This window comes from Hipposideros armiger, unplaced genomic scaffold (assembly GCF_001890085.2).
Source record: "Hipposideros armiger isolate ML-2016 unplaced genomic scaffold, ASM189008v1 scaffold_315, whole genome shotgun sequence".
In the NCBI taxonomy this organism is placed as follows: Eukaryota; Metazoa; Chordata; class Mammalia; order Chiroptera; family Hipposideridae; genus Hipposideros; species Hipposideros armiger.
The window spans coordinates 143,523-154,316 of NW_017731665.1; the positions used below are offsets into that span (position 1 = coordinate 143,523).

Genomic DNA, 10,794 nt, shown 5'->3' on the forward strand with positions numbered 1-10,794 from the left:
TGAAGCAACGTCCTCCACAACTAGACTGAAGAACAAAAGGATAGCAACTTGTCTGTTCCCCTTCCCCCAATTCCCCAGTGCTGTTCTAATTCCCCAATAAAAATCTCAAAAAAAAAAAAAAAGAAATGAGGCCATCCACATTAACCCATTTTATATATTAGTGACGTTTACCTCCTTCAATGTCAAAACCTTGTATTCTTTTTACCATTTCTGCACCTTCTTCCCTTTCTTAGAGCTAATACTATACAGTTTCATACACAATCAACCGACTGTCATGTCATGTCATGTCACACAGTGTCATATCAGTTGGCATTCCTTCAAACCAACCCCTAACGCCTCCATGGCCCCATCACTCTCCTTCTGTTGCAGTTGAATCAGAAGCCCAGGACATATAGGAAGGAAAGGGCCACGTGTTATAGTGGGCTCTTTCCAGGACGCTCGGTCCCTTTTCATGTAAGTCCAAGGCAGTCCTTTCCCAGAGCACAAAGATGGTTCTACTGCAGGCTCCATCACAGTATATATACCCTGCTACCTTGCAACATTTAGTTTACCAGGAACTTCAGTCCCCAATCGTTCTCAATAAAACTGAACTCAATTTGGAAATCCAATGAAAATTGACATAAATTAAATTCCAGCTTTGTCAGGGTGGTGGGAGACCATGAATCAGGCAAAACAGCTGCCATCTAGTCACCACTTAAGACTTCTACGGAGAAAGTAGTAAAGTTCCTCAGACCGGCAGACATCTCTGCAGTTGTTCCCACAATGCCTCGCAGGCGCGTGTGCGCTGGGCCTGCCTTCCATGCCAGCATCTTCGTGTGCACAGCAGAGGACAGGATAGAAGGGAGTACCCCAGCCCCAGTGTCAGGCCTGCCATCGAGCCACCACAGTAAGAACACGTAAGCCCCCCAACAGGTTTACTTTAGAAGCCAAATGACTCAGAAGGAGGCAATGCTGTGTTACCCAGAAGAGCAAGGACAAGGCCACTCCGATTAAATACATCACCAATGACTGGTACTTAAATCAGGGGCAAATAAGCCCACTGCTCTGTCCCTACAGCTACTTGGGTTCCACTGCCCCCCTGTTCCCCACCCCAACCATAGTCTGTCAAAAGAGGTGACTGAGAATCTGTAAAGAGCTCTCGGGTGGAACAAGAACCTGTTCAACAAACACTTACTGAGCACCTAAGAGGCTACGCTGAGTGGAAGTTTAAAGGAGGTAGATTTGGACTCAATATCATGGAGAAGGCATTTCAAACAACCAGAAGTGCCTAAAATTAGAAGAAAGAGTCAAGCCAAGTAGTGAGCACCAAGCCAGTGGAGGTGTTTAAGCAAGAGGCTGGAGGACTACTGATGACACACTGTCGATGGGCTTAGGGCCCAGCAGTGAGTGGGTTCAGTTCAACTCTGGGACTGATCCTGTAGCATCCATTTGACAGTCCTTGTGGGTTCCTGAGTTGGGAAACCCAAGGTTTCTCCCAGAGAATGACTAATCTTAACAGCTCCAGGACAGGGACCTAGCCCTTCAAGGCATCCAAAGAAGGGCATCTCAGCCAGTAATGTGCATATCAATCACCTGGGGATTTGTTAAAACACAGATTCTAATACAGACACAGGGGCCCAAGTGTCTGCATTTCTAACAAGCAACATGGGAGTGCCTGTGCAGCTGGTCTGAGGACTACACTTGGAGTACCAAGAACCTCACTGATGAAGCAGCATGAGTTCCAACAGGAAATCTGGTGACGTATCCTCACAGCTCCAGTCCTCCATGCTACCTACCCTGTGCACTGGGATTACTGGGTCAGAAGCCACCTTAGATAGACACCTTGAAAAGTCCTAATTATTCCCTAAAATCTGAATGTCTTTATAAGGGATAGATAGCTTGAGATCACTGATTACAAAATCTCTAGAAAACAAAGAAAAATCAAACAAAATCTCAACATAGGTCAGAAAGGTAACCAGTGTCTGGGTTTCATTTCAAAGACCAACAAGGTTTGCTCCACAGGTGATTCTGGCAGGTTCTCTCAATAGAGACATCAGTGAGAGGTCAGACAGTGGAATGTGTGCACCAGGTAAGGTGAGCATCTGTGGGGAACCCTGCCTAGAAAGCACAGCCTTGGTGGCACAGGGCACATGCTCCACGAGTGGGCATAGGTGGGTCTCGGACAATCCCCAGGGGTCTTCACCATCTCATTATAAAGAGTCCCTCTCTTCCCTGAGTCACCTCGCCTGCACAGGAACCTTGGAGTCCTGTCAGATCTTGCTCTCACAGGCATGTCAGCTGTCCTGACAGTTTGTGCTGTCTATAATGTTCTACTATTGTTATTTTATTGAGATTGGGATCCATCAAGCCTCACCACTCCAGCACACTCTGATCCACTAGTGACTTGTCTCTACTTCGGTCCTTTGAGTGACACCATCATCACATCATTTTTAATGTAGATATTCTGGCTCTGGAGCCTGACTTTTCATTTATTGGAGGGCTGAATCCACATTTCTTTTTTACTTCCTAACCTCAGTGTTCACACGTGATTAAGCACAATTTGCTTTAGGATTGTTCAAAGCCATCAACAAACATTTACAGGAACGATAATGCTGAAGCTTTCTCACTCCTCATATCAAACTCTTCTATACGCATAAAACGAGTGTTTGAGCCAAAAGAATACATTCAAAACTGAAACCTAATTTGAGAAGCATTTAGAATTTTTTTTTAAATGAGAGTTTTCATTTCTTTCATGAAAAATTATTAACACCTTGCACAAAGTTAATGTAAACATTCCCCATGACTTTGTATTATAAAATTACCCTGGTAACACCTTACACACCTTACATTATGACTAGTAGAAACACTGTGGTTTACCACTTCAGAGAGCATGCACTAGATGAATTGTCACAACAGCCAAGCAGTTTTAAGGATGTTAAAAAAAAAAACACAAAACCACATACATTTCTTTTCTTTTTTAAACAAAAACCACAGTTAAGTGTTTCTTAAAAAGAGAAATCACACAGGCTGGCCGAGTGGCGCGTTGGTTAAGAACTGGCTTGGGACGCCAGAGGGCCCCGGTTCAGATCCCACATATGAGGGCCAGTGACACTGCCCTCCACAGCTAAGATGCTGAACAACAGCTCAACCTGGAGCTGGGCTGCCGTGAGTCACCAGCGACGGCGTAGGCTGCAGTCCCCTGCTGCAGTGGACTGCCATAAGCTACTGTGTGTAGCCGGCAGCCAGCGTGAGCGGCCAGCAGCCACTGTGAGCGGCCGTCCAGAAGCCGGCGATGGATCTGCCTTGCCCGGGAAGAGTGCAATGATGGTGCCAGCTTGGGCCAGTGAAGCAACATCCTCCACAACTAGACTGAAGAACAAAACAACAACTTGTCTGTTCCCCTTTCCCTGATTCCCCAGCGCTGTTCCCCTTCCTCCAATTCCCCAATAAAATCTTAAAAAAGATAAATCACAAAAGTTTACAATTGTCATGGCAATACATACTAAAAACAAAAGAGGTCCCAAATTAAAAGTTCAGAATGAAACAGTAACTCACTATTCATGGAATCAATACTGTACAACTGCAAACTCAACAATGAATATTTAGCACTTAAAAAGCCTATTACTGAAATGCGTCCTAAAACACAAGAAACTGTAACCATCACAATATACCAGTTTTTAAAAAAAGTTTTACACTAACTTGGAGGAAAAACAGACTGTATTCCACTAGAACTGCTGTCCCAAATATCTGTTCCTCTAGAACACCCAGATTCCTAGACATTCACTTTATACAAAGAGATTTCCTGGAATATTGCGTATTAATTCAAATTTTGGTCAAAGAATAATTTAACTGATTTTGGAAAGTGACTTTTAAAGGAAACTTAGTAAGACTCCTTCTGTACAGAGGGAGGGTAGAAAATAGGCTCATGAGCCTGGAACGTCTCTCCTAAGTGACACAGACAGTTTTGCAGAATCAGCTTGCTATGCACCCTGTCGGGAAGAAGGTGAGCTGGACTTAAAGGAAAAGCACGCAGGCTATCACCGGTGCTCCACTACCTGACACCTGGAGGAAAACGTGCTTTTCCGTCTTTCCCTGTGCCACTCGGAAACAACCAGAAAGAAAAGTAGCATACATTCTCCAGGCAGCAGTGGCATCTTGAGGAATATGATCAAGAAGAATGACAGTAATGAACACAAATGGGTGGGTAGCAAGATGGCGCAGACAGACAGGTGGAGGAAGGTGAGCAAGACGGTGCCGTGCTGGAAGTCAGGGGGAGCAGCTCCGGCCAGAGGGGTAACAGGAGACTGAAGGGCACATCCTATCTGTCCAAACTGAGGGACACCCCAACGACCTCAGTTCTACCTCTGAAATGACAGGAAAGGACTTGTAATTGGGAAAAGATGCTCCTTCTTTCATTGCTCTGATAGCTATAGGGAACCCATGGGAGCCACACACAAGCCTCCTGAGCAGGGATCACACTGCTTAACCGATCAGTTAAGGGCTACACAGATGACTTGAAAGACGACAAAACAATGGGGATGATCAGAATGCGGCCAGTCTGGGGCAGACACTCTTAATCTGTGCTGAATAAATTGTTAGTTGTGCAAATACGTCTGGGAACTGCAGCTCCACGGAAGAGGGAAACCTCTCAAATGTCACATGTGAGATTCTACACTGACCTGGCCTGACTGACTTGTCTATGCCACAGTCCCCAAACTTACTTTAGTAAAGGGTTTCCAATTCCAAAAGAAGCGTCCCTTATTTTCCCCTCCCCACCCCCACCCCCCAAAGTCGCTGCAATTACAGTGATGCGACATTCAAATCCTCAGATACTGAGTATCTGTCAAGAAACAGGAAGATTACCATGTTGGTGACCCTCCTCTCTCTTGCACTGCCCCGCTGCAGCCAATTCTAGTGTGCAGGGGGTGGGGTGGGGGGTGGGGGCAGGGAATGAAATTCCCAAATGACCATGTCCATTGAGCACACTGAGAATCTGTCTACTCGCTCAGCTTGGCTTCATCCTTTGTCACTGTATGTCTCCACTCACCACTATATTTTGTGGTTAGTAATTTCTGCCCTGCTTCCTACCTACGCTCCTAAGTATTCTCTTTAGAAATCGCTGATTTTCTCATCTCCAAGCTTCTCTACCCCCAATGCTCACTTACTTTGTTGGTTTCGCTTGTCACTGGCATTTTTCAAAGGGAGGCAAACAGGACAGTCATGTCGTGTGCAGTTCTTCCAATGAGAGATGATTTGTCGTGAAGATGCACAATGGGCAACTATGACCAGAAAAACAACGAGATGTTATTTTTCTATCCAAATCGTCACACTTTCAATTATACCTAAATTATAATGCCAGATTCCATAAGAAAATGGTAACAAGTGTAACCATAACACAGTACAGGCAGTCCTCAACTTACAAACAGGCTGTTTTCTGACAAGTTTGTAAGTCGACTGTTGAGAATTCCAAACGAAAACTTCCCATAGAAGCAATGTTATGAATGATGGTGATTAAGGTTCAGCCCACAGAACAAAAACAAAACCAAACCTATTTGACCTGAAGTACTGAACAACTGGAATGAAAGGTAGAACAAATAATTCTGTAATGCCACTATTTAAAATAAAAATTTTACATTATCTTTAAGAATGAAATCATCTAAATACTATAGTTGAAGAAACAGATAGAAAAGCAAATGAGAAGGCTGTGGAGGTTCTGAAGGGGACCCCAGGCAACTTTTCCAGGTACTTGAGAGGGAAATTAAACCTGGTGACTCTCAGTCTGTGTCTTCATTTCCATACTAAGGCATTGCGATGTCTTTCTAAAGGTCTAGCTAGCACAACCCTCCTCGGCTTCTCCATCAGGATCAAGGTTAGGCTGGGGACTCACCAATGTCACAAAGGGAGAGAGGGAGATCAAGGAGAGATTCTCCCCAAGGTTTAGGAGCACAAGAAAGAAGAGAAGGAAAGAGGATAAAGATGAAAGGAAAGTATAGTCATAAGTAAGAAATACTTCCTTCAGAATTTAGGGGTCTGTTATAGAAGAGGGGAAAGGGGGGCACATGATGTGCCTGATTCAACCCTCCTTGGGGGCAAGGAAGGAGGTGGCAGAGATGATGCAGTACCCACAACAACTTCCCTGGGATCTGATTAGCCTCAAGACAACAGTGTGGAGGAACAGGCAGTGGGCCTGGCAGTCTGAACACAAGACACAACTGCAAGACAGATGCGCTGGGTTGAGGGAAGGGGGTGTGCATGCATGTGCGTTTGCTACATTGCCCAAAAGAAAACTGTGATCTCGACATTTATGATGAAGACAGTGCTCCAGAAGTGACAAATGTCTTCCGTGACAGAGGAAGGAGGAAAGGAACATATACAGGGACAGCCTCATCCAGAGGGTCACAGAATATTACTATAAAACAAAATCGCCTTTCTCCTCAGTAGGTAAGTGTGTCAGTGGCATCTGACTGGATGGTGTGTGGAGACGTATGTTGCGGAAACCTTATTAACAAGAAAGCTGCCTAAGAATAATAAGGACAAATTTCACCCTAAGCTCTGCCAACAGGATTTCAGAAAATGGCACTTACCTTGACAGGCTTTCCCAGCCTGACAATGTGTCATGTGATTCAAAACATTTTTCATGGTTCGACAATGTGGGAGAGAGCAGGCCCGAACCTCTCCGTTTGCTTGTTCTCGTCTCTGACATTTATGAGCGTGAAGCAGTAGAACCAGCTGCTGCTGTATCAGTTTGCGTTTTTCAGGATCTGCAGTGGGGCCCGTTGCAATTGCTTGTGTGGGTACAATTCCCACCGATGTTTGCATCTGAGACTAAAATAAAACAAATTAATAAACATTTTAATAAGTTTTAGAGTTCCAATTTATGTTCATTATTTATTTTTCAAACCAATTTTAAAGCCGATGGGTAATACTGGCCACAGAAAGAGGGCAGCTGTACGGTTCTCTTTAATTCAGAGACTTTAAGGCAGATAAAGAAGCAAAGAAATAAACCAACTAAGAAGCAAGGCTGATTAAAGTTCACCTATGCATGATTATCTCAGAGCAAGAAAATGATGCTTGTTCTCTTTTGTTGCTGTTGTATAGATGCTTCTTTTCCCCCTCACGAATGTGTGTGTCATCCTTGCGCAGGGGCCATGCTAATCTCTGTATCATTCCAATTTTAGTATATGTGCTGCCGAAGCGACCACAATGACACTTATTCTTAACTGTAATAATGAAAACACAACTCACTCTACAATATATACAAGTGCAGGAAAAGCTGTGTATTATATTAGGTTAAACCATATAGAGCTTGTTTTTGTAGGTCTAAATGACCAAATACTGGCAACTTCATACAGTTCAAGTTAATTGAAAAATACCCAATGCAACAAAGAACCGGAGCCACCCTTTGGATTCATTCATAATCTTGTGACCAGAAGGATAATACTTGCAGTATTCATTACCTCTCCTGCAAGAATAATACGATACTTATCTTTAATACAACCATCTAGTACAATTGCTAATGCTTATGAAATGCTTTTCCTTCTATTAAAATTTCCACTCAGACATCTGACAATATTTTCAAAAAGTATTTGATGATTTGCTAAAGATACAGAAATCGAGTTTAGTTGCTTTCATCCTTTGAAAATAACAAGCCAGACCGACTATATACCTCTTAACTGCAAAGAAAATGGCAAAGGTGACCTATGGAATCTTCTTATTCTTTACAATCTACTAACATTCTTCAGATAAACTCTAAGGCTCTGACACTAGCTCTCCAAGCTGGATTTCACAACATCCATGGCCTCCTCTAAAGCGCATCACTGCTCGGACTTTTCAAATTAAGAATAAAAACTATTATACATACTTGCAATCAGGAGAGAAACAAGTATAAAATATTTCTTAATGAACCAAAATTCATTTTAAAAAGTTACAGGGTTTTCTGTTTTGAAACAGAGCTCAGAAAATAAGCGTGTAGAAAGCTGCATGGCTTTGCTCAGGGGCACAGCTCCTGGCCACTGAACTGCAGAGCAAACCAGCAAAAGCAGAGCCCCTAGCTGAGGAGCAGAGCTTCCTGACCAGAGGAGGACTTCACTCCTAAGAGAAAACAGCCTCTTTTCCTTACGATTATCTTTCCTGATTATAAAAGTAATACATACACACTGTAGATATTTGGAAAGCAACAGAGCTACTAAGGAAATAACCAACACCTGAAACCTCAATATCCGGGAGCCCACTACTAAAGTGTTGATAGGTTTTTCTTCTTCCAGGCTTTTTTCCTATGTATATGCAGATGTATGAACCATTATCAGTGGTCTTCTATCATATATATATGACAAATATTTGTATTTGGCTTGGTATTTACTCTAGGATCTGTCCCATGCCATTGGGTTGTCTCATACAGCATGACAGCATGATTTGTGATGAACATAAGGCTATACATTCATTTATACAATCTCCCATTGCTGAGCATAAACTCCTACCTTTTCTTGCAATTTAAAATAAAGCTTCAATAAACAAATAGGTTCTGACTATGCCTCCAGCAGCATTCAGTATCGATGTGAAAAGTCTCCTCCTTGATCAGCTTATTCCCATGGACTAGAAAGTACAACCAGAAATGAACAGGAATGGACATAGAAGAATGTGAGAAATGTAAGGTGATCCTTGTTTAGGTCTCTTTCTTTTGCATTTATGAAAATTTCAAATAAAGAAAAGCAGAGAGGAAAGGATACCATTATCACACCTAACAAAATGACCGGTAATTCTTTACTATCTGCTAATATCGCGTCCACATACAAATTTCTCTAGTTGTTCAAATGTCTTTTGCAGCTCGTTTTCACACATCAGGACTCAATTAAGGCTCACACCCTACACTTGGTTGTTTTTAAGGTTCTTCATGTACTGCCACCCTCTCGCTTTATGTTCTCACGACACTGACTTGTTGAAGAGACCAAGTCAGTTTCCTCCTGCTGTATCTCAAAATACTGAAATGCTATATATAAACAAAAAATTTTTTAATCACATTTAAAAAACCAGGTAAAAAATCGTAATCTTACAATTAAATTATAAACAGACTGTTTTCAAGTTATTAAAAGTTAACACATTGTTTCTCATTTGTGATGTTCTCAACAGCATCTTTTGAACTATACCTGACCATATGTTGAAACCTCAACATGTAGAAACAGCATGGTTGGAAACTCTACAGCACATTCAAAAAGTGGGTCTATTATCTGTTTATCTGTAGATGCTTAATGAGCTCCACACATCGTTTACATGTGTCTCAAAAGTAAACTGGAGGGTGATGCTGAATCAACAGCAAAATGGAACAGAAGACATGTCTCGTGTCCCTGTGTTTGGCCCTCCCCATTTAAATCCATGTACTTGTAGAGGGCTAGTCCAGTTTGCAAAGTGCTTACACACACCGGGTACATTTAACTTCCTCCTCTCTCAGACTGTTGCTCAATGAGATGAAAGGGTTGTAGGAACTGCAAGTGGCCTGAAATCTATGTCAGAAGCACCCTCAGACTCCAACTTCCCTGCTTAGTCCCCACTGCCCAGACGGGCACTGAGAATGGAAGAAAAGTGCTTAGACAAGAACCTCCCTTTAAAAATACAGAACAAAAACTGATGTTGTAAATTCCCCCAAAAGTAATGCATAAATTTATGCAATTTTGTTAGTTTTTGCAATAGCCAAGAAAAATTTGAAAATCAGTAAGAATAAAGGGAGAAATCTATCTTGCCAAATACCAGAACTATAAAGCTATAGATTTCTTTAAAAATCTGGGAAAAGACACATATACAATCATTGTATACATATATACATATACATTCACTGATTCCTATATCACCTTAAAATATAAAAATAAATTCCAGATGAATAAAGATAGATTAAAATTGATAAGAGTACTAGAAAAAAATAAAGACTATTTTTAAAATGAGTATAAGAAAAACAATATAAAGACATAAGATTAAAGTTGAAAAAGGGAAAAATGGTTGTTATTGCGAAGTAGAAATAGTGAGTCAAAAGTTAGGACCATTATTCAACCTCTTGATACGTGTAGCCAAATTGTTTTCCAAAAAGGTTGTGTGTGACACATAAAATGTTCTATATGTTGGTGCCAAGAAAATTCAATGGAAAGAATAGTCTTTTCAACTAACGGCGATGAAAAGAATAGGACAACTGAATATCCACGTAAAGGAATGAAGGTAAACTTCACATCATACTCAAACATTAACTCAAAAGGAATAAAATACCTAAATGTGAGAGCTAAAAACTATAAAACTTTTAGGACAAAAAATAAAATAAAATAAAAAAACAAACAAACAAAAAAACTTTTAGGAAAAAAAAACATAGGAGTAAATCTTTATGACCTTGGGTTAGGCAATAAATTCTTAGATATGTCACCAAAAGCACTAACAACAAAAAGATAAATTGAACATCATTAAAATTAAAAACTGTTAGGCTTTAAAAGACACTATGAAGAAAGTGAAAGGCAAACCAAAGAATGGGAGAAAATATTTGCAAATCACAGATGTGATAATGGACTTGTATCTAAAATATACAAAGAACTTTACAACTTAATGATAAAAAGACAACCTAATTAAAAATGGACAAAGGATGCAAACAGACATTTCCCCCCCAAAAAAGATATACAACTGGTCAATTAGCAAATGAAAATATGCTCAACACCATTAGATATTAGGGAAATGCAAATGAGAACTACAATGAGGTACCACTTCACACCCACAAGGATGGCTACATATAAAAACCCCAGACACAGGGCCGGCTGAGTGGCGCGATGGTTAAGAACTGGCTTGGGA

General features: G+C 41.3%; 1 protein-coding gene across 3 annotated transcripts in view; it reads right to left on the reverse strand.

Annotated features, from left to right (window-relative positions):
- Positions 1 to 10,794, reverse strand: part of CREBBP (CREB binding lysine acetyltransferase) — a 146,782-nt gene that overhangs the window by 53,274 nt on the left and 82,714 nt on the right. For 2 of the 3 annotated variants that reach the window (XM_019660330.1, XM_019660331.1), the window contains exons 4-5: positions 6,564 to 6,804; positions 5,145 to 5,258 (exon numbers count right to left, since the gene is read on the reverse strand). In XM_019660330.1, coding sequence (XP_019515875.1) covers positions 5,145 to 5,258; positions 6,564 to 6,804 — 355 coding nt within the window. The remainder of the gene's footprint in view (positions 1 to 5,144; positions 5,259 to 6,563; positions 6,805 to 10,794) is intronic. The other variant, XM_019660332.1, reaches the window with a different exon arrangement.